Source organism: Cupressus sempervirens, chromosome 6 (assembly GCF_028749045.1).
Source record: "Cupressus sempervirens isolate cs-2001-9-10 chromosome 6, ASM2874904v1, whole genome shotgun sequence".
In the NCBI taxonomy this organism is placed as follows: Eukaryota; Viridiplantae; Streptophyta; class Pinopsida; order Cupressales; family Cupressaceae; genus Cupressus; species Cupressus sempervirens.
Window position 1 is genome coordinate 681,940,341 of NC_143123.1, and position 25,088 is coordinate 681,965,428.

General features: G+C 36.2%; 1 protein-coding gene across 1 annotated transcript in view; it reads left to right on the top strand.

Annotated features, from left to right (window-relative positions):
* Window positions 1–21,353, top strand: part of HCF136 (photosystem II stability/assembly factor, chloroplast (HCF136)) — a 220,862-nt gene extending 199,509 nt beyond the window's left edge. Inside the window, exon 8 of the mRNA XM_089789355.1 lies at window positions 21,115–21,353. Coding sequence (XP_089645481.1) covers window positions 21,115–21,181 — 67 coding nt within the window. The 3' untranslated portion in view covers window positions 21,182–21,353. The remainder of the gene's footprint in view (window positions 1–21,114) is intronic.
* The last annotated feature ends 3,735 nt before the right edge of the window (window positions 21,354–25,088 follow it).

Genomic DNA, 25,088 nt, shown 5'->3' on the forward strand with positions numbered 1-25,088 from the left:
GATGTCCCAATGTTAACTATTTGCTGATTAGACTATTTATGTTCAATATTCGATGTTCCAATTCAATGCAATGTTTAAGTATTTACTCTTTTACATCTTTATATCTTATATTGCAATACATCTTTTCATAACTAGCATTTTAAGTACCATATGTATAGTATATACAACCCACTTGGTCCCTCGTCACCTGTGTCACAAGATTCGCCGAATTTTCGGCTTGAAATTCGAAATTTGGCGAACCTTAAAAAAATAAAAATAAAATAATAAAATTTGCCTCAAATTTGTACGGCTAATATTCTGCTATCGTTTTCCATAAATATTATTTTATTGTGGGGTCGTTTTAGGGTTTTCGACTTCTAAATGTTATAAAAACACGCTTTTCGTCATTGCAAATATATCGGGTGTTTTTGGCGTTCACTTTCTAAAGCTTCTGAAGTGATCATTTGAAGGCTGAGGCTGCAAGTTTCATTGGTCATCCGCTCTGGAGGGCTGAAACGCAGCTGGGAAAACCCGTTTGAGCCGCTGGAATTGGGGGCTGGAAAATCCATTTGCAGGTTGGAGTGACTATCAGGCTGGACTGTTTCATGTGCAAGTTGAAGTGGTTGTTTCACGCCCAGGCTAGAGTGACTGTTTCAGGCGCAGGCGGACGACAGAGCTCACGCGGACAAACGGCAGAGGGAGGCTCACGCGGCAGAGGTAGGCATACATTCCATCGTTCACTACATTTTTTACATTCCTCCTGTTATGTAGGGTTTTATAAATGTTATAATATTGTAAAGTTTTAAAATTATGTTTTAACAATTTTGTTTATTATTATTGTTATAACTTATTGTTATAATGTAATGTTTTAAAATTTGTTTATTATTAAAAGTTTTAAAAATATTATAATACATAAAGAGTAAAACAATAATAGAGTATTTTAATAAAATAATAATAAGTTATAACTTATTTTAATATAAAATATTAATATTTTAAACATCAAATAATATTAGATTTGTATTTTAATATAAATATAACAATATTTATCATAAAACAATAATAAACAATAAGATTTTATTTATATTAAATTATTATATAAATATTTAAATTAAAATATTTTTATTTATTTTCGTAAGCTTTTAATATTTCCTTTGCGTAATTATTTAATTTTGTATTTATTATTTATTTTTAAAGCAAAGTGCAAAATAATTTGACTTAATATCATTATTTATTATTATTAATAAATATTATTAATTTATTTATACTATGAAATTTTTATTTATTATTTATTATTTGTATATAAAATAAAAAGCTAATGTATATTAAAACATAGATAAAGTATTATGTATTTACTTTATATTTTAAAACAAATAGATTACTCAAGTGGTTTGTTTTGTTAGATTTAGAGTTTACTTAGTTTTTAAGTTTAATATTTTATAATTTTAGAATATTTTAATTTTTTTATAAGAGTTTAAAAGGGTTATTTTTAGTATCTAGTTAATTAAAATAAAGTTTGGTATTTATTAATGTTTCATTATAGAGTTTGAAATAATTATTTCTTATATTTCCTTTTTACGTTTTGAAGAAAATATTGAATGTTTTTTAATATTAATTTTCTTTTGCATCATGCAGGCTGTAATTGAATGGCTCCCAAAAAATAAAATTTTGAAGTATGGAAATATGTGACAAAAGATGATGCTAAACTCTATTGTACTAATTGTACGAAAGATTTTACAGGAAGTCTAACAAGGGCAAGAGACCACTTACTTGGTATCAGTGGGGGTATAGGAGGTATAAGAGCATGTCCAAATGTGACTGATGTAATGGTAGCTGATATAGAGAGAGAACTAACCCTTTTGAGTGAAGCTGACAGAAAAAAGATACAGAAAAAACAAAGAATTCAAGAGGATGTGTCTAGGTTCACATCTGTGTCGTCCTCAAGTTTTCTCAAGTCTACATTCACAGGTTCAATGAAACAGAGTGGAACATTAAACAGCTTTTGGAAACCAATAGAGAGGCAAGAGGTCGATGATTTATGGGCTGATTATTTCTTTACTGGTGCTGTCCCGTTTAATGCGGAAAGGAATCCCCATTTTCGTAATGCAGTTGTGAAAATAGCAGAGTTCGGTAAAGGCTACACACCTCCATCTTCAGAAGCTTTGAGAACAACTCTTTTAGAGAGGTCCAAAGGTAGAGTGACAGGAAAGTTAGATGTGATCAAAGCCTCTTGGAAGGCAACAGGTTGTACTGTATTGAGTGATGGGTGGTCAGATATATGTCAGAGGCCTTTGATTAATGTTTTGGTGGCTTCCCCTGAAGGAGTTGTGTTCTTGAAAGTGATTGACATGAGTGATCAAAAGAAAACTTCAGCATATATTTTCCAGATATTAGAAGAAGCTATTATTGAAGTGGGGGTAGAAAATGTGGTTCAGGTGGTTACTGATAGTGCAGTGAATTGTGTGGGAGCTGGGAAGCTGATTGTAGAGAAGTACCCACAGATTTATTGGAGCCCATGTGCAGCCCATTGTTTGGATTTGTTGCTTCATGACTTGGCCAAGTTCCCATGGATACATGAAGCAATTTATAGAGGGAGATCAGTTGCTAATTTCATTAGAAACCATTGTCTCACCTTGAGTCTTTACAGGAAACATGCATCGAGAGAGTTGATAAGGCCTTGTGAGACAAGGTTTGCTTCATTCTATATCACATTGAGGAGAGTAAGTGAAGAAAAAGCAGCTTTGAGATCTGTGATTTGTTTTAATGAGTGGGAAAATTCAGCACTTTCTAAAAGTGCTAAGGGGAAGAACATAGAGCAAATCATTTTAAACAGCAATTTTTGGGAAAGTGGATCAAAGGTTTTGAACATATGTGGTCCAATTGTTGAGGTTCTTCGTATGGTGGATGGCGATGCTCCTTGCCTTGGTATGCTTTATGAAAGCATGGACAAAAAGCAGCTTTGAGATCTGTTATTTGTTTTAATGAGTGGGAAAATTCAGCACTTTCTAAAAGTGCTAAGGGGAAGAACATAGAGCAAATCATTTTAAACAGCAATTTTTGGGAAAGTGGATCAAAGGTTTTGAACATATGTGGTCCAATTGTTGAGGTTCTTCGTATGGTGGATGGCGATGCTCCTTGCCTTGGTATGCTTTATGAAAGCATGGACCGTTGTAAAGAATCCATTCAGAGCAAACTACATGGAGATATGGGAGGCAGTTGATTTTAGGTGGAAAATGATGCACACACCTCTACATGCAGTAGCTTGCTATTTGGAGCCCAAGTTATTTCGTATTGATAGAGAAAGTGAAAGTGAAATTATGGCAGGGCTTTATGATGCCATTAGCAAGTATGAGCCAGATCAAAACACTACAGCTTTGATCAGAGACCAATGTTGGAAATACAAATACAAGAAAGAAGAAGGGATGTTTGGAATGCAAGCAGCACAATATGACATGGCATGAGCTGAGGTAACTAGGTATAGATGGTGGATGAGCTATGGGGCACAAAATCTTGAACTACAGTGCTTTGCTATTAGAGTATTGAGTCAAGGAGCAAGTTCATCAGCATGTGAGAGGAACTGGAGTTGTTTTGACCACATTCATTCTAAAAAGAGGAACAAGCTGCTGTTCGTAAAGTTGGGAGATCTTGTCTATGTTTGCAGCAATTTGAAATTGCTCATGAACCAATCAGCAAAGGACTCCACATCTTCCTCACAAAAGGGAATTCCAGAAGACATGGCAACTGGACCTCTAGAGGAACCAGACTTCTTGGATGATGAGCTAAGTAGTGACACTGATGATGATTCTAGAGCAGATCAGCCAAGTGCTCTCAATGACCTAGAGCTTTTTTGAAGTTTAATAGTATTGACTTTTGACTATAATATTTTGACAAGAACTATCTTCGTACTTTTGCTAATTTTGAGCTATTTGAAGTTCTAAACTTTAAAGCATAAAACGTTGATCTATCTTTTGGATAGTAAAAGAATTTTGTAATCATGATTTCACATGTTTCTTATGGGTTATATCTTATAAATGTGATATCTTTTGTTGTAATGATTTCAAATCTATTTTGTAATCTCAAACTATTCTAATTATATATTGGATATATTGGATATATTGTTAGAAATGAAGAGACATTTTCTATTGTAGTTATGAATTGAAAAGTTCCTTGCATTAAACTCAAACATATAATAATAATGATAAATAACATATTTTCTTGAGAATTACATGAGCAAATTTAATGTCGAAATTTTTTTCGAGTTTTTTGACTTGTCGAACTTCATTGAAACTTCATCCTTGTCGAACTCGAACCTTGTGACTAAGCCCGTCACCATCCCCTTGTCATCCCCAAACTATGGCCTCTCTATCCCCCATCCTGGAAACTTGTCCCCTCATTTTGTCGTCCCCTCGTATCCCAAGGGCGTGTAACTATGTCATTAGCTGGTTGAGATCCTTATTTATGTAACCTACACTACATCAAATATCAATAATGTTGTTAGTGAACTTTTGATGTTTAAGTAGGAACTTAAGATTTTAGATTGGAAAGAAACAATGTGCATTTCAAGCCATAACATGGGTGAGTATGGCTTGGAATATAGATTGACTTAACATTTTCCTTTGCAAGGATACATAGTTGGGGACTATGGAATTTCTCTGGATTATGGGAAGTCTAGTTTAGGCTTTGTTGTCTTTTTTGGATTAGGTCTAACAACTTCCAAAACCAAAAGAGAACCATTGTTGCTCTCTATTCAACTAAGTAGAATATCATGTTATAGGTGGAGCTATGCGGGAAGAAAAAATGGCTTAAAAATATTGACAGCCATGGGTGTTCTTGATAGATACCCTTTTTTGTGCGCGCTCCTTGTAGCAGCCGGAGTACATCCATTCTATCTTTTTCCAGTGCTGCCAATTTTTCTGCATGCATAGATATCTCTTGTGCAAGTCTATATTTTGATCTCTCCACTTGCTCTCCTAGAATGATCTGGTTACTCTCTGTCTTTGTCAATTCCCAATTAGCTTTTTGTAGCTCCATAAAGGTAGACCGAAAAATTCCCTCCATGTCAGATAGAATAGCCAGGGAAGGACCACATGCTTGTGCAACTCTAGAGACTTGCCATTGTTGAGCTTGTTCCTCTACTTCTTGAATAGGCCATCCCTGTTTCGTGAATAACTTCTTAGATTCCTAGCAAACATGCTTCTTAAATTGCAAAATCTACAGTGGTCATGTCAACTTCCTTGGTTGTCCTTCTAATCTCATGCATAGCTCTAGTCACAGCCTCCAACTCCGTGAGGAATCATTGGGTGCATTCTTCATAATGTGTTGGTACTCCTTCGACAATGCGCTAACTTTTGACCTCCATGCCTGCGGGCTCTGTCTGTAGACTCTCTCTACCTTCTTGAAGCCAGATAGATGGTTCCTCTATCATAGGTGGTGTAGGATCCCCCATCAAGGTTGGGGAAGGTGGTGGTATGTGCTCCACTCCAAGATGAAATTTGGCAAGTAGTTTATCTACCTTCTCCACCGTAGCAAAGTCCTACTATTCTTGTGGCCCTGTCAACTCTTAAGTTGGGGTTGCTGGCAAAGGTGTTGGCATTGTTTTTCTTGTTTCTCCTATAGGAGCCACCACCAATGCAATTGGTTGTGCCATCTCAATTCCTTGAGGGCTGCTAAGCCATACTATATGGCCTGCCCCTTTCATGGCCCTTAAATATAGTACCTTCATATTTGGTATTTAGGCCATTGGAACAAGATGAGCCATGGATGAAATCTGGGAAGGTGCAAAGTTTATCTACTTGGCTCCTCTATCTGAAAATGTTGATCCACTACTTGCTCCTTTGCTCATTCCTTCTGGTGTGGATTTCCCTATACTTTCAGTGCGGCTTGCCTTTGCTGTGTTCGTACGTCCTTCCTCCTGCATATGGTTGGATTGTCTATTGCTCGTATGACTACCATGCCCCTCAGTATGCCCATGGGTCTGATCCATACGAGTGACATATTTTCCTATACGAATGAGGTTCCTCGTGCCTAATCTTTCTTGTTGTGTGCTCACAACACTTGACTTTGCTTGGTTACTTCTTTCTATTTTGGTTGGACTTTGGTTTCCACTCTCTAGTAGTGGCCCTTTCATTACTTGCACCATTCCTATGTCATCATAAGTGTCTTCCCTCGTTGTTTTGGAAGTGTGACAATTTTCTTCTTTATCCCAACTAGATTCCTCTTGTTCTTTCGAAGATGTTTCTTCTTCTTTAGTGTTGCCTTCTACTTCGTGAGTATCTTGTGTGTTAATTGTTGTCTCCTACCTTTCTTTTTCTTGCTTGGCTCTACGCTTCCTATAGTTCCTCTTGCTATGGTATCCAAATGCAACCAATAGAACATGGTAGGCTTATATAGCTCAACTCTGTTCACTACAACAAATTTCCCTCTGCTTTTGGGTGCTACTTGTGTGTGGAGTGCCTCCATAAACATATCTTTAGTGTGGTGGGGCATGCAACATGTCTTGTGCTTTACGAGAAGAAATTCCTTTATTCTATCTGAAAGTAATTGCGCCGAATTATAAACCCTACCGTCGTGTAGCCCCTTTAACTATGGTAGCATAGAAATGACAATGTTTAAGGTTCGACTTCCTTTGGTTAATTTGCTTTTGGTCAAGTCCACAATGCACCTTCACTCTAGATTCACAATGAGGGTTTTCTTAATTCCTTTGCCGGTGCTCCAAATACCATCCCATTGTTCTTTTGTCAGGTTCTCCTTGCATACCAATTCCATTAACTGCCTCATTACTTCCATAGTCATTTTAGGGGGTTTGGCCACCTGATGACCTCTGTTCGACACTTCAAATACTTTGGTGAACTCCTTGGGTGCATATGAAACTATCATGTCCTGCTTCAGATATTTAATGTGGACTTGTGGCTTCTATTATCATAGTCATTTAACAACGTTCTTAAAATTGGTTCAAATTCTTTGAGATCAAAATTGGGCATGAGCACAATTTTGTCTACTTCTACTTTTCTTAGGATAGCCTTCAATGGATGTTGATCATTCACACCTTGCCACCAATTCCTACATACTATTCCTGTAACTCCTTTGAAAGAAATGCTTGCCCCAGATACCTCTTCTATCCTCCCCTTGCTTTTCTTGCTTTGCCAATGTCACGTTTGATATTGTCTTTGTCCCTTCTCCATTTTTGTATCTCACTCCAAGAAAGTCCTCTTTAGGGTGTTTAAACCTTCCCCTTACCATGTTATAAAACCACTTTATAACTTGTTTGCACCAATTTTTTAGTATTTTAAATGCAACTCTGAGTGGGCCCCCATACATGTGATTTTTCCATGTTATTTGTAGAGCCGTAAGTTGTACAACCTTGTCCGTATGTCGTACGGTCCTTACTCTTCCCCTTCCATGTTGTATGTCCTTTACTCTCTCCCTTTCATGCGACGTACATGGTTGAGGCTTGTCTATATGGTGACAAGGTTGTAGGAGGGTTAGCGGCCTTGTGCATACAACAATTGTCCGTACATGTATGGATGACCTAGTTTCTTTTGTTGTATGCATCCGTATGAGCTCTGCCTACCCTTCTTTTTGCTTTGTACTTATGTTTAGTTCCCCTCTGGATGTTGCAAACTTTATTCCTCTTGATCATGACTTGATCATTACTTTGTTGATAAGATTCATGCTGCCAACATCCATAAACATTTTTAATGACAAAATTTTCCACTTTATTATTTCTCAACTCAAGAGCAATGCATTGACATCTTTACCATATCTCTTGTAATATTGAAGTTCAAAGCTTTCAAAATTTCTTAATTTGTCCTCTTGAGAAAATGATGCAATGAGGGAGGTAGTGGATATTACTGGATATTAATAATACCTCATTTAATATCAAAAGCATCTATAGTATAAACACTAGTAATATTAATTTTATTATTAAATAAACTATAGATTAGTTGGGGCTTGGTTCGTATTCAAAGCAAGTTCTAGATGTATGTGTTGTTTTCCTCTCCTTAATGAAATTACTTATCGCTTCTCAAATTGAATATGGGAGTTGATTATCTTGGAGAAAACTTTAGTAATTAGGCACTTGTATGTTATGCGTGCTTATTGGATGATGATTGTTGTTTCAATTGCTCATTACTTCTCAAGTTGAACATGAGAGTTTTATTGTTGTGAATATTCCAAAATTTTAATTATTAGTCATTTTCTCTCATTCGCTTTTTAAGCCCATGTCGGTTGAGTGCATGTTAAATGATGATGGATATTCAATTGATAACATACCAACTTCCATGAAAAGAAGAGAGTAAAGTTTTATTGATTTTTAAATTTCAAATAATAATGCATTTTGAATTTGTGCAATATTATTTCACATTTCTTTAAATACTTTCCAATTGCATTGACATCCAAGATTATTGGGATTAAGAAGTTTGAAGGCTAGTAATGATAGACTTGTTATGAAAAAAGATGTACCAAAAAGTCATGATGGTTGGGTTAACCAACTAGACTGCTAAATGTAGGGGATGTTGGGAATCAAAGAGGATATGTTGGCAATATTGATAATGTGGGTAATGTAATACTTTGGCATAAGCAATAAATGTAATATTCTACCATTGTCGTGTCGGCTCTTGTTGGACATTAATAAATTTATCTTATCTGTTAATTTTGCATTGGTACATAGTTCTATACTAAGATCACTTATATATTTGGCGGTAAACACTTCCATACGTGGCACATAACATTTTTGGCAACTTTTCCTAGTACTAACCTAGAGGTCTAGAGGGAACAGGTGAAAAAATGGAAGTATAATGGGTCATACTTAAAACCAGCAAGTAGTGGTAACAGACAATGACATCAAGGATGAAGTAACCTAGGAGGATCAATTGACATAGGACCTTGTTCAGGCGTTGGATATATCAGTAGACTAGTATTACGACAAGATGCAAAGCAAAGGGCTCTCCCCACCGATACAATATAGACCAAACTCACGATGAACGAAGTGGTGTACAATATCTTGGGGAGCCTTATGAGGTTATTAGCATCTAAGATGGTTCAAATAAAAAAAGAAAAAGAGGCTAACCAAAGAGAACAACGAAGACAAAATATTTCAACGATCCTATGATAGGAATTAGTGAGAGGAGGAAACTCGGGACACGAACAAATGCTGAACAATTGGTAACCCTAAAAATTAATGCCCTTCCTATCAAATGCAGAGAAAAGGCATCATAAGGAGACACACCTAGAGGAAAATGAGGTCAGAGTGAGATAGTCCTTACAAATACATCATATAGAAAGATGACGATGGTTACAGAACCTTGCTAAGGGTACCATAGTTCCCACAAAGCCAATGAGAACTAGGTGTGTTGCCACTTGGTAGTACCATCGAGGTGGAGTTAATACTTGGTATGGCATGGAACAAGGGAGACATAGATAGTTGGGGAAGCGAGTTAGGTGAAACAAAACTGTGTGTGCACTAGGAATCTGACGACGAAGAGGTTTGGAAGGAGAGGTAGTTGACCTATTTGAAAGTGCAATAAGCTAGATAAGGGGGTTGGTCATATACAACGAAGTATAGGGAAAATAAAGTCAGAGACCTCAGGAAGGAGGGAGTCTTGGTACCACCAAGGTATATGCGAAGAGGGTGATAGAAGGGAGGTCTCACAGCTTGACAATAGGAGAGAAGTACCAAATGGGCACAAAGGAACAAATTTCTAGAACACATGAGGTCAAGGAAGAAAAATGTCAAACACCCTAGACAAAAAAAACTTCCTAAGTTCATTGGCGAAGGGTTGGAAGACCCAACACAACATTGTAAGACATGCATGATCATTTGAGAAGCGACAGGGCAGGAAGATGATGATTACTGGGTAAAGGATTTCCCTGCCACTATACGATGTATAGCTATTGGCTTACACATCGACCTTTGAGCCACCCAGAAGGCAACCTGGAGCAATCTAAAAAAAGCCTTTGAAGCAAAATTTACGTTGTCACGAGATGATGATGAGGTAGTGGCAGAAATATACAACAGACACCAAGGCAAGAGTGAGAATGTTCAGGTCTACGATTGGAGGTTGAAGGAGCTAATAGGCAAGTTAGAGAATAAACTCATGGATGAATTGAAAAAGAGGTGGTTGATAGAGGGGGTTAGCTCCCTCCATTCAGAAAAAATGTAGTGCCGCTCTCCATGTACAAGGAGACATGTGATCGAGCAATGGATATTAAAGGAACAAAAAAAAGTGAGTGATTATAGTAGTGACAAGGACAATGATGATGAGTCCTAAATAATCTAGGCACTCATCAAGGATATGATGTAGATGATGAAGGAAATGAAGGGGGAAAAGAGGTCAAGGAAAATAAATAATTATGGTGCACAAATTATAGAAATGAATGGCACGCGAAAGCCAATTATCCGAAAAAAATCATCTTGTGACACCTGTTAAGCCATGGGAAACTCCCTAAAAGTTTGCTCTTACAATTTGAAGGGGAGGAGTATGTAAGTATTTGTAACCACAAAACAAGCAACTCCACCTGTTAGGATTAACGACAAACATAATAACAAATATAACCAATATGAGAGAATAATAAATCACACAAAAGAGAACACAAGACACAAATATTTACGCGATTCACCCAATCCTTGGGCTACCTCCACCAATAGCAAGTCCAATATTATTATTATCTAGTGATTACAATCAACAATCCCTTATAGCTCAATATCGTCGCAAGATGCTACAATCTCATCATACCTTATGAAAACCATAACCCTAACCCATTTTATACAAGCTTTTTGCCACTTACAAAAATTAGGGCTAGATTAAGTCATCCAATAGAAAAATAACAACCAACGCCATTTACAATAGTAAATTTATTTTTGGCTTCAGGGGCGCTGCCTTTGAAAACCCCCACTGGGGTGTTGCCCCTTGACCTCACCCTAACTGTGACAAGGAGCACACTTGGGGATTTGCTCCAAGACCCCGCAAGGGGTGTTGCCCCCAAACCCCCATCGTAATAATCTAGGGGGAAACCACATCAATTAAAGTGAGAGAAATTAACCTCAAAGTCTTACTAGGCTCCACATCACAACAATCTCTCACTTGGAGACTGATCAGACTCCATAACAATAACCTCCCACTTGGAGACTGATCAAAGCACTGCTCGCACTGGAATATCAAACCACCTTGAACTCTATTGTTCTGTTATTTTGTTCAGTCTATAAAACCAACCGAAGGTGAAGAGGAGTTCAACTTATCCCGTATCACTGCCTTGGTAAACATATCTGCTAGATCATCATCTATATGTATCTTTTCTAGCTTTAACTATCCATCATCCAAAACTGACCAAATGAAATGGTACCGCAATTGTTTGTTGTTCGTCTTTGAATGTAGAGAAAAATTCTTTGCAAGATGAATGACACTCTAGCTATTTGTAAACAAATAATGATCCCTTTGTGAGTGTCCCAATTCTTCCATGAAGAATTGAAGCCATATCATCTCCTTGGTTGCCTCTATAGCAACAACATACTCTACCTCTATAGTGGATAAAGCATTTACCTTCTGCAATCGAGAAATCCAACTCAATGTTGTCCCACCAACAATAAATACATAACCTACAGTTCTTCGCACTGCCAAATCTGAGTCAACATATCCTTGTATATTAGTAGTAGAGCCCCCAAAATGTAAACACTTATTGGATGTTCCTCTCAAATACTTGAGAATCCATTTAACTACATTCCAATGCTCAATTCCAAGATGACTCATATACCTTCTAAGAACTCCCACTACATGTGCAATATCTGACCTAATACATACCATGGCATACATTAAGCTCCCTACAACGGAAGCATAAGGTACCTTGGACATCTTAGCCTCCTCTTCTGGTGTCTTTAGACACATCTCCTTAGTCAATTTTAAATGACTAGGAAAAGGTGTGCTGATAACTTTAGCATTCTTCATAGAGAAGCATTGCAACACCTTCTCAATATAATTAGCATGAGATAATGTCAATTTTTTGTTCTTCTTATCTTGGCAAATTTTGATACCAAGGATTTTTTTTTTTTACCCCAAAATCCTTCATAGCAAATGAATGTGCTAACTATTCTTTTAACCCCATAATGTGATCCATGTTAGACCTAGCTACAAGCATATCACCAATATATAAATATAAAATAATGTAGTCATCGTCTAACCTCTTAAAATAAACACAATGGTCATAATGACATCGAGTGTAACCATGCTCATGCATAAAACAAGGAGCACACCTAGGGCTTTGCCCCAAAACCCAGTAAGGGGCGCTATTCCCAAACCCCCATAGTGATAATTTGGGGGGAAACCACACTAAATAAAGTGAGAGAGATTAACCTCCGAGTCTGATTAGGCTCTAGATCACAATACCATTGACCACACCACTAAGAACCACAATTTCCACTGCCTCCCTAGGAGGTTATTAGAATAATAGATGTAGAAGGAATAATAACAACAATACGCCACAGAGCCATTGCTAGTACAACGTGAAAGGCCACCCAATGATACAATGCAAAAAATGCAATGAGTGGGGGCACTTTGCCCAAGAATGTCAAAACCAACAAAGTGATAGAAGCATGTTGTGCCAGTGGTGTGGGCTGAGGAATCATGAAGATACCAAGTGCCCAAAAGGGAAAGCAGTGAACATGTTGGAAGTTACAAAGCTAGAAGAGGAAATTAATGGTGATTACTAGACTTCAAGTGAAGAAGGCCGCATACTTGGATCCCCAAACTGAAAAGGAAAGGTTGAAGGAAGCAAATTTAGTAGTGGAAGAGGAGCAGGGACACACTTTGGAGGCAAAAAATAATTCCATACACTCAACATCGAAGGCCAACATCATAAAACAAATATTGTAGGTCATCGTACCGGGAAACGTAGTGAACCTACTAGAAACGTTACCTTAATTAAGGGTAGCAATTTCTAGCATGGAAGAAAAAAATAGCAACACAAGAATAGACAAGGGCATGAAAGAAGACGTTGGAAGGAGTACTTCACAAAAGGAACCTTCACCCCCAAATCTAATGTTGTTCATAGTCAAGATAGGAAGGACCCTTGCCATAGTGGAAATGGAGATCATGGGCCATAAACCCACTAAAACTATTGTAGATAGAGTATCAAGAGTAAATGTACTTCTTGAAGAGACATAAAGGCTTTTGACAAATCAACACTATGGTCGCCTACCTTCTATCTGGTAGGAGCAGATTGAAATGATGTAAAACCACTTGACACACTCATTTCTAAGAGAGTAACGATTGAAACACAATAATTCTTCTTAGATTTTGTAGTCATCACTGTAGAAAAGAAGAGATACAATGCCCTACTTGGCAGAGAATGATTGATCACAACAAAAGCCAACCATAATTGCAAGAAGAATACATTATCCATTGAAACCGAAGGGAAAATAAAAGCCACATGTTGGAAATAATAGAGATAGAGGAGGACAGAGACATGTATTTGACCGAGTACAAGGACTATAAGGAAGGGATGCTGAGGGTGGATGAGATTCCTGCCCACAAATTTAAGAAATATGAGGTCAAGTTACAAAGAACTAAATATAGAAAAAATAAACTTTGAAGAAGAAAAATCCCCGAAAATGATATTAGTGGGAGACAACTAGGACCTCATACAGAAAGAATAACCTTTGTAGTATAAGATGGAGTGTATGCATATCAAAAGATGCCATTTGGCCTATGCAACGCTTTCGCAGCTTCTAAAGAATCACAACTCCACATTTTTGACATAATATCAACGGGAAATTTCAAGGCATTTTCGGATGATTTGTCGATATTTAGCAAGAGGGAAACACATGACCATACAACCTTTATGAGAGTGCATGGACTTGTTTCAAAGGGAATGCCTAGCAATAAACCCAAAGAAATGTGGTTCATTGTACCTCAAGGTAAGTTGCTTGGCCACATTGTCTATAAGGAGGGATTGGAGATTGATCTAGATAAAATCACAGTAATTATTGAAATGGAGGACCAAGAGGATGCAACAGCGGTCAAATATTTTTTGGGTCATGCAAGATACTACCGATGGTTTATTTAGGGGTTTGCAAAAATATCCTTACTCCTAAAGAAACTCACAAGGGGGAACCATTCATATAGGTGGTGGAACAAGTCACCACATTGAAGGAATTATAGTCAAGGTTGGTAGGGGCACCAATCCTTGTTTACCTAGATTGGAGCAATGAATTTCACATACACGTGGATGTATCTAATTATGTCATCAGGGCTACCTTAGCTTAGGCAAGTGTGGGAGGACAAGATCATCCAATTTTTTTTTCTAGCCAACTACTTTCAAAAGAAGAGATAAATTACAACATGATCAAAAGAGAAGTGCTAGGCATGGTGTATGTAGTTCAAACGTTTCGACACTACCTCCTAGTCGTACTCTTCACATTTTGTGTAGATCATCAAGCCTTGTTGCACCTTGTGAACAAGCCAATAATACAAGGGAGGGTTAGCAGATGGCTACTCCTACTTTATGAATTCACATTCAATATTATTGTACAACCTGGAAAGAGCTTCGTTATGGAAAATCATCTATCAATAATAAGATCTGGTGAACCGGAAGAAGGGGTGAACAAAGACTTCCCAAACAACCACCTTTTCCACATTGCTGTTCTACCCTTGTAGTAAGAGCATGAGTTACCTTTTTAATGCCTCATTTCCCCCAGGAATGCCACCAAACAAAAGAATGAAGTTGGCCTTAAAAGGAAAGACATTCCAACTCATCTAGGGGCTTCTCTATGAAATGGGGCCAAACCATGTACTTTGTAGATATGTTATGGAGGAAATTCCTAGCATACTATGAGAGTCACATAAAGGCATGGTAGGGGGACACATGGGCCTGAATGCTACAACCCAGAAGGTGCTACTAGTTGGATTATGGTGGCCAACACTACACATGGAGGCAAGGGAGTGGGCGTTGGGTTGTGACACTTGGCAAAGGATGTGAAAACCTCTCAAAATAGACTTATGTCCCTATTTCCTTCACAAACTTAGGAATTTTTTATAAGATGGGGGATAGATTTTGTGGAGCCCTTAAGAACGAGTATGACCAGACATTGCATGTACATTTTGGTGGCAACAAAATATATAACTAAATGGGCAGAGGCAAGAGCACTTCCAAATAATAGTGTAGTAAGTACTGCCCATTTTTTGTATAAATAGATTGTCACCAGGTTTGGGATTCCTTTCTAAATCACGAGTGATGGGGGCTACACTTTGTTAATCAAGTGGTACGGGAGATGACCATGGAGCTCCATATATTCCACAATTTGTCAAGCCCATACTATCCACGAGCCAATTGGCAAGCTAAAGCCACAAATAAAATATTGGTTTTAGTTCAATTAAAACATGCAAAGTAGAAGAAAGTGATTGTGAGGAAAGATTACGAACAATACTCTAGGCATACCAGACAACCTATAAAGCGACAACAAGGCATACATCCCTCTAGCTAATGTGCATCCAAGAGACAGACGTACCACCAAAATACATAGTACTAGGTCTTAGAGTGGAAGTGGAGAATAGGTGGGGAGATAGTGACAACCTCATGGAATAGTTAAACACCTTGATAAAGTTGGAAGAAATACGAATGACAACACAATGGGCAACTGAAGTAGCACAATGTCAGAATTTTTTTTGGCAATATAAACATCTTAGGTAGAATGAACTTTCAACTAGGCCAACAAGTTTTAAAATATAACGATTGTAATGAATTCAATCCTGATAAGTTCAAAAACCGACCCGTTGGTTAGGACCCTATAATATTAGAAAGGTGGGAAGCAATGACCGGGTCATGAAATTATCAACATTGGACAACAAGCCTATCAAAAAAATAGTAAACAGATTGAAACTTAAGGCCTACCAAGAAAGGAGATTCCATATTGTCGGGATCAACATGTTGGGGTATGCCACCAAGGGTGAATGGATGACTAATCACCAAGGAGTGATAGAAGAAGAGCTTGTAATCAATCAAGAACCCTATAAGCTAGACGAAGACAAGAAAAAAAACCAATGATGGACCCTAAAGAATGACTAGTAAGGAAACATGTGGAAGGAGTAGCTATTCCAAGAGTCCATAAACAACTTACTAATGCTCTGTTTGGCCCTCCAACACTCTGGGTAAGGATTAACGAGTAATGGAAATTAAGAGCACCCTATGAGGGGAGAAGGATTTGTTGCATATGACATCAACAAAGAAGCAAAGAGAGAACATACAAAGCAATAACCATCAAAGGAGGATGGACCCAGGTAGGACATACAAGAAGAAATCGACTTGGAGGAATATAGTGCAATGATGGGACCATCCCTAAAGGTAGTAGTAAAAGAAGAGGATCTATTGATTTGTGAAGATGGATATGTGAATGAGTTAATCAAAAGTGCAAGAAGAAAAAAGTACCCTATAAGAACTCTAATGCTTTATGGCAAGTGGTCCCTAATCTAGCAAAACCTCCAATAATGAAGGGGTAAGAGGCTTTATAGTACCATAAATATGGCAAGAGTTATATAGATGGGAGTTTCAAAGGCGTGGAGTGGCTTCTTTGGTGGACAATTTTTTGGGATCTAGAATACATAGGAACATGTTGTGAGAACAAGTGCTACCAATCATTTCTGGGCACTTGTACATGGCAATATTCTTTAGAAGTAAAGGTGTATAGTCACGAAGAGAAATGAACAAAATGAAAACAAACAAAGATGTTTTAAGGGTCCACAAGGAAGCAACACAAAATACAAGAAACAAACAAAGGAAGGAAGAAATGCTTGACGATTAAAAATAAAAAGCAAAAACTTCCAAGGCACAACAAAAGACAAGGTATAGAAGGGAAAGGAAATACATTTAAAAGTTACAAAACTAAGCTAAACCTAGGAAAATGCCATTATAAAACATAGAAATTCAACCAAAAGACATAATTGAGGACATGCAAAGAGGATGTTTGAACAAGAAGGAGAAGGATGGATATCGTATGGTAGAAGGTTGTATGACGTATAAGGGTGAAAGGAGTAAGAATAAATCTGTAGGTCTACAGAGAACTGCACTAATAGATTATACATGGAGAAGGGAAACAACTGTAGTCTACCGAAGAAGGAACATCGTACAGAGACAAAGCATACACTAGTCAAGGCACTTTGTATGACATACTATAACAAGTTAACATGTACGCCTTGCATAACAACCAATATGCCTATTTGGACATCGTGTACATATGCAGAAGGAAGAATTGAATAGAACCCGTATGTAGACCTTATACAATAGGACTCAAGTTGTACGCTAGAAGAGTAACATGCAGACTCATACGACATAGGTATTGCCTCTTTTGGCAACAATGCAAGCCACAACGCAAATATGGTGGAGGACGGTCATCAAAGAAGTCTTGAAGATTGTGAAAGACAACTTTGTGAACACTGGTAAGGATATATTCGAGGTGGGTTATAAAAGGTCAAGAGTGGCTAAGAAAACAACAAATGGGGTAATGACAACAAGCAAGAATAAGAAAAGTAAAGGCAAGGTAGATGAAATTACAACAAAAAGTATCATGTTTGAAGTAGTCACTACTACAGAATGTAGGCATTAGTGGGAAGGCACCGAGGATGAGAATCACCCATTTAAGGCTACATTAAGGAAAGTTGAGGTAGACAAAAAAAATTTATGCCCATTTTTTATTTAAGGAAATTTGAACCAGTGCTAAGAACCATGGTGCATATGTATGACAAAAAGACACATAAACCTACCATACAATATTTACAACAAAATGTGGTAGTGTCTTATTCACCAAAGTGTTCGGGGTACCAAAAAAGGGCACTAGGCCACAAAACCCTCTTCCAAAATGACCACAAGTGATAAGAAACAATTACTAGAACTTATATGCAAGCCAAACTTAACAGAGAAACAATGAGACAATATTTGGAGTAAGAGTAATAATAGGGGTGTGAAGAAAACCTGCATTGCAACTATTGAATGGAGGTGCATAGTAGACTTGCTAAAAGTCAAGCTTATTGGAGGCAATTGAACTTCAAACATTGCTATCTCCATGCTTTCGTAGTTAAATGGTTTGAATTATGGTAGGGTTTATAATTGGGCGCGACTCTTATCAGATAGAATAAAGAGTTCCTACAGTTGAAGCATAAAGCATTTTATATGCTGCACCATGGCATTGCCCTCTTTTTGGACTCACTGCTTACACAAGTAGGACCTCAACATTGGGGAGCATTCATTCGAGCCAATTGAGTGGAACCTACAAATTGGCAGAACTAGAAACCATGACCTATGTGGCACATGAGATTGTCATGAAGGAAAAGGAAGTAGATATTTGACCATTAGTCTCAACAACAAAATCTCTCTTATAGTTCATGAAGGAAGAATGTCACCTAGTGTTTAGGAAGGTCTTTATAGAACATGGGTGGTCCAGTGAGGATGTAGAAGATTAAATATAGGGATGGACAACAGTGGAGACGATACAGGTGCCTAGATGACAACCAACCATGATGACTATCCTTTCTTAAATGGAGGAAACATTTAGGTCTACGTTTGTGGAGCTCCAGAAGGCAACATGACAAGCAACTAGGACATAAGGAGAACAAGTCATCTTTAGAAGTTGGAAGTCGAGTTGGAACAAGAGAGAGCCACACACACAGAAAAAATGGTCACAATAGAGAAGAACATAATGGATGCACTAAGGATCTTGAAGACTACACAAGTCAAGCAGTTGACAATAGAGAGGGGTCTGAAACTCCTTCAAGGACAACTTGCACGAGTCACTAAATCCACTACTCCAAGGACATCTTCTCACTCGTCCTAATAGCATAGTAGCTTATTTTCCTTTTGATCGTTTGGAAGATGAGAAATTTCTCAGTCGAAATAATGTAGGCTAGTAATAAGTAATTAGAAAATAATAATAGACTTGTTATGAAATAAGATGTATCGAAGAATCATGACAGTTGGTTTGCTTAACCAACTAGAGTGCTATATGTAGGGATTTTGAGTACCATAGGGGATATGTTGGTAATATTTGTGATGTGGGTAATGTAATACTTTGGTACGAGCAACAAAAGTAATATTATACCATTGTCGTGTGTTTTCCATATTATAGATGTTTATATTATTCTTTTGTTAATCTTGCATTGGTACATAGTTCTATACTAGGATCACTTCCATATCTGGTGGGTAAACACTTCCATACTTGGTGTTAACAACGCCATATTACATATCATTCTTAATCTCATTTTTAAGATTCAAAATCTTTGCATTTCCAGCACATAATTGTCCTTTTCAACCTATATATACTATATTTTTCAATACATATCATGATTTAAGTGTAATTATCTACTTAGAATGGCTAGTTATTGAAGGTGTTCTACAAGTAGGCAGGTTATCAGTTTGGGTTTTATAGCCATGATTTTCTATTGTTTACTAACGATTAAGAATGTTTAATTATTTTTTATTTTAAAATAGTTTAGATAGAATACAACATAGTTGGCATAGAATAATAATATAATGGTGTAGTTATGAACATTTATGAATTCTGAAAAGGGCAAGTGATTAAGGCAAATCTTGTTTAACTGAAATATGATAATAATTTTTTGTTGACCAATATTATGTAATTTGGAAGCATGATAATAATTAGATCATGTCCTATGTTCATACGATATCTCTTTATTATTTGTATACAATTAGAAAGACTTCATGAAATTAACAAATGTGCAAGGACAACAATCTTCAACATTATTCTTATTTGATTTCCACAATCCATTTGAAATGTACATTTTTGTTTCTAGATCTGATAGTGTATGTTATTTAAGATTCAACATTTTGGATCACACTTCATGATCGATCATTAGGATGAGAGAGTGTAAGAATGGATTCTTACATTCTCTTATCCCGATGATGGATCATGGAGTGTGATCCGAAACATTGACACTAAAAAAAATTCGACATTGATGCCAAAAAAATATACACAATCAAAACCAGAAACGAAAAATTACAAATCTTCAAGATGTTCAGTTGTGGAATGTTTGCTTCTAAATTTGGCTTGGCATTTAGCTCTTCATCCATTTTTATCCTTATTTGTTAATTTTCTTTTTTGAATACTTTTGAAATCTCACTCTCTTTTATAGTTAGGGGAATTGTCTTCGTGCCCAGCTTTGTAGATATGAATGAGTGAAACTTTTCAGCTGTATATCTATTGAATTCAGTTAGGAAACTCTTTGATTTATATAGTCCCCCAAACAATGTTTTGGTAATTTGACAAAATAGTATAAATGCGATTGTGAAATGAGAGAATATTTCTACATGAAATCGATTCAACTCTGAAAGTATTTTCATAGTGTCATCACGATAAAAAGTATTTTCATAATGTCATCATGATGAAATAAATTTGATTGAGGGTTTACTCATGTGGTGATTCTAGTGAACTCCCACCATCTAATTCTATGTTTATTTTAATTCTAGTGCAAAGTAGGACTAGATTATAGTTTGGCTACTTAAGGTGGATATTATGAATTATCAACATTACAAACTAATAATTCTATAAGGTAAATAATCAAAACTAAGATAACTAAATAAAGAAAACTTTAAATAATTAAATGTACAAATGTTATAGTAACAATAGCTATGTGTGTTGTCCAAGAATACAAGAATATTGTAAAGCTACTCAATTATATTTGATAAAAGAGTTGAAACAATTCTTTATGCTATCACAACATCAAAAATATTATTTAAATAAATAAAACATTGGAAATAATTACTAATCTTGGTTAAGTAGGGAACTTTTATTATGATAGTAAAAAAAGTTCAAATCTCAATGAGATTTATTGTAAATCGACATGAAGATTGTATAAATGTAATGCTTAATATTCTTATTTTTGAGAGTATACATTTAGATGTGTTATAACATTTCTTAGAAATAGATTTTTTTCAAGCTTCCTATCTTCTAAGAGAAGAAAATTGAAGAGAAAAAAAGAGGATAAATTCTTAATACATCGAAGAATGTCTACAATAATTAATTTTAGTTTTGACAAAAGGACATTGAACATTTGAGTCACTAAGCATTTGGATAATGAAGTTTATCATCTTTCACATGATCTGCTTGTGTCTTGCTTACATTGTTGTATAATGGATGTTGAACAGGTTTGTTGATGATAAGAAAGGATTTGTGTTAGGGAATGATGGAGTTCTTCTTCGGTACCTTGGATAAATAATAGAAAATAGAAACATCTTTATGGAAATTTTGCTAATTTTGTAAATTTATGAATAACTATTATTCATGAAATGGAGAAATCTATGCTATAAGAATTTTAGCTTGCCTTTCTTGTAAAATATATTATGTAAGGCCATAATAGTAAAAATCATTTTTTGTGTTGTTATTATTTTAGGCACGTTGAAATTTGAGTCTCTTACATATTAATATCTAAACACAATGAGATTCATTATTGAGTATTTAATAACTTTCTTATTAGACATGTTTCTACTCTTTAGGTGTGCCTTTTATTTGGTGATAGTGGTCAATAATAGAATGAAAAGAACAAATTTATATTGATAAAGTAATGAATATTACAATTTAAAAATAATATATTTAGGAAGGGTTTGTTAGAGTGAAACTTATGAAAGACCTTCTGCATCTAAATTTCCTTTCCACAATTTCTCTCTCTAAATTTTATCTACCCTTGAAAGTTGAAGGTTAAATGTTGCTTACTATACCAAACAACATATGGTCCAAGATAATAAAAAATGATCGAATCTATTGTTCTCATCATTTGTAATCAATGCAATTATTCTCAAAAGGTAAAACTTAATGTAAAGATGAATAAACATAACATACTTTAAGGAGGTATCAACATCAACGACTTTATTGTACAAGTTAGAACTGGGAAGACTATGAATATATCCTTGTTGCTACCCAATATAGACCCAGTATATAAATTTGTAATGGACACCCAAGAATGCCCAAAAGTTGAACCAAGGCTGAAATTATATTAATGCTGAGAATGCTGTAATCAATTACAAAGAGATGTATTCCAAAGGCCAAACCCTAAGGGAATGACATCTAGAATGTTACAACAGAGAATGAACATCCTCTATTGCCAAAAAAAAGAGTGTGATTCACACATCCAAGCTCTTATCAAATGCAAGTCATAATCATCCCATGATCAACAATATGACTTTCAGCCCTATTTATCCTTTTCTTCATCCTTCCAGAAGGAACTAAAACATTAATTAATTGCAAGAGCTAGAAGCTTCCTCCTTCTAATAATTAATGCATTCTCTAGAAATTCCTCCCTGGCAATAATTAATTAAATTACGAGAGACTTCCGTCCTTCCAATAATTAATACATACCCTAGAAGCTACTCCCTTGTAATTAATAATTAAATTAATTAAATACAAAGTCACCTTTTAATTTTTAATTGAATGACTTTATAAGAAATTAATTTGATTTCTTTTTATCCTCCACTTAGACTTTGGAGAACGTGAAGGCCAAAAGATGAGATCATTACAAATTCGCCCTCCTTGAAATTGCTTGTCCTCAAGCAATTAAGTAACATAATGGACTCTAACCTCCACCTGGATCCCAATATGTGATATCCATATGAAAGTTAAACCAACTGCAAACCCGCATCATCATGACCAACCCTTGTAGCCTAACATTCAAAACTTGTGCTGATGAAGTCAGAATGTCACCATAAGGAAACTCCATAGAAGATTTATGAAACGTCTTCTTCCCTATATCCATCCACATAATATATATTGGATTGGAATGCATATTATCACCATCATGCATTGAAAAAGATGTAGCTGCAGGTGAACCATATGTACTCATGCTAACTGTATCAATAATAGGTGTTGCTGCATCAAAATATATGGACATAGGAACAACATTAACTGCTACAACAGAAAATTGAATCGAATTTGTACTTGATGAAAACTCATAATCATCAACATGTGTGGCTTCATTAGAAAATACATCAACCACTGCATTTATACCATTAAACTCCTCATTGGATGGTTCAACTGACACAGAAGTGGCTAGTGATATGATAGTATCCTTGCATTCTTCTAATCCCACATTGATGGACTCCATATCACTAGCATCATAGCTAGGTGGCTCTATATGTGTCTCGATCCCACCTGAGGAAACAACTTCTTTCTGCACTGGAGTAACATACAGATTGTCAATATTGATGCCCATCTGTCTAGCCATAAGCTGCAACATCATATCCATTTGTCTATCCATTTGCTTGTTATGCTGCTGTTGCATCCGCTGCCCCTCCTGTAATGTATTTAGTATCTTGAACATTACACTTTTTTGATCTAGACTAGTAACATTTTGTCAAACTCTTTTCCCTTTATCTCACTGTTCCAAATTTCCTATAAGAACTCCACAGGATGACAGGACTAATAGCTCTGATACCACTATAATGGTTACCCTAGAAATAGCTCTGATACCACTGTAATGGACACCCAGGAATGCCCAAAAGCTGAACCAAGGTTGAAATTATATTAATGTTGAGAATGTTGTAATCAATTACAAAGAGATGTATTCCAAAGGCCAAACCCTAAGGGAATAACATCTAGAATGTTACAACAGAGAATGAACATCCTCTATTGCCAAAAAAAAGAGTGTGATTCACACATCCAAGCTCTTATCAAATGCAAGTCATAATCATCCCATGATCAGCAATATGACTTTCAGCCCTATTTATCCTTTTCTTCATCCTTCTGGAAGGAACTAAAACATTAATTAATTGCAAGAGCTAGAAGCTTCCTCCTTCCAATAATTAATGCATTCTCTAGAAATTCCTCCCTAGCAATAATTAATTAAATCACGAGAGACTTCCGTCCTTCCAATAATTAATACATACCCTAGAAACTACTCCCTTGTAATTAATAATTAAATTAATTAAATACAAAGTCACCTTTTAATTTTTAATTAAATGACTTTATAAGAAATTAATTTGATTTCTTCTTATCCTCCACTTAGACTTTGGAGAATGTGAAGGCCAAAAGATGGGATCATTACAAAATTTTCAATTTATGGTCTCAGACTTCTTTGCAGCACAGTTTGAAGCAGTTCAAAGTGGTTCGTCTTGCAGGTTCAACACGGAAGTCCAATGATTTGAAGGTCAAAGTTTCAAAGTTTGACACTATGTTGTGGTTCAATTTAGTGAATTCATGTCCAGTTCAGAAATGCAGTTTGGGAATTCACAAGTCCAAAGGATCAAATGTTTCAAATGGAAAAGTGATGGTCCAAGCCCATTTCAGAAGCATTGTTTGGGTTTTCAGACACGAGCCCATGAATCCCAGTCTAATGGTTCAAGGTTCGAAGATAGAAATGTGTAAGAAAGTTTAGGTTCAAGTTTTGAGTTTGAAATGAGAACACAAATTTACAAGTTCAGAACATGAAAGCCAACATTTGGAAAGTTTCATCCTTTGAACCACAATGTCCAAGTTTGTCCATCAGATTTTGATTAGGTGCATTGCAAGGAAGTGATCAAAACATTCCCGTGCTAAAGAGATATGAAGACAACGACATGGTTTTTTTAGGTGAGTTTAGTGTACACTGCATGTGTCAGTACCCCCATTTATGCAAACTCTATGAAATTAATGTGCAATTATGCATATGTGTGGGTAGCCAGTCCAACTATTTGATAGAGCATCCAAGTCTGTTATGCCTCCGCTATAGCAGCATAGACATTCACATCTCTTAGATTCAGATGATATTCTCAAAACTCCATGTTCAAGGTTTAACTCTCCAAATTGGACCAATGAAGTGTTGTCAGAAAGTTGGCATGAAAGATGTCATTTTGTGCATTCCATTTGCAAGGATAATCACTGAGAGTTGTGTGGTTCATCATTTTTTTAATTACCATGTTTAAATTCAAACATAAGCCATTAAAATTCTTGCAAATTATCTGACAGAATGCCACCCAAATCAGAGAACTCATCCGACATCTTAGTAATAAAAGCCATACATCATGGGCTCCAACATTATCAAGTTCATTTTAAATATGAATATCAGGGAATGTTAAGATTCAAATAGCTACCCGCAGCCTCCACATCAAGATTCCAGAACATAATCGACAAAATGATGAGTCGGCTCATTTCT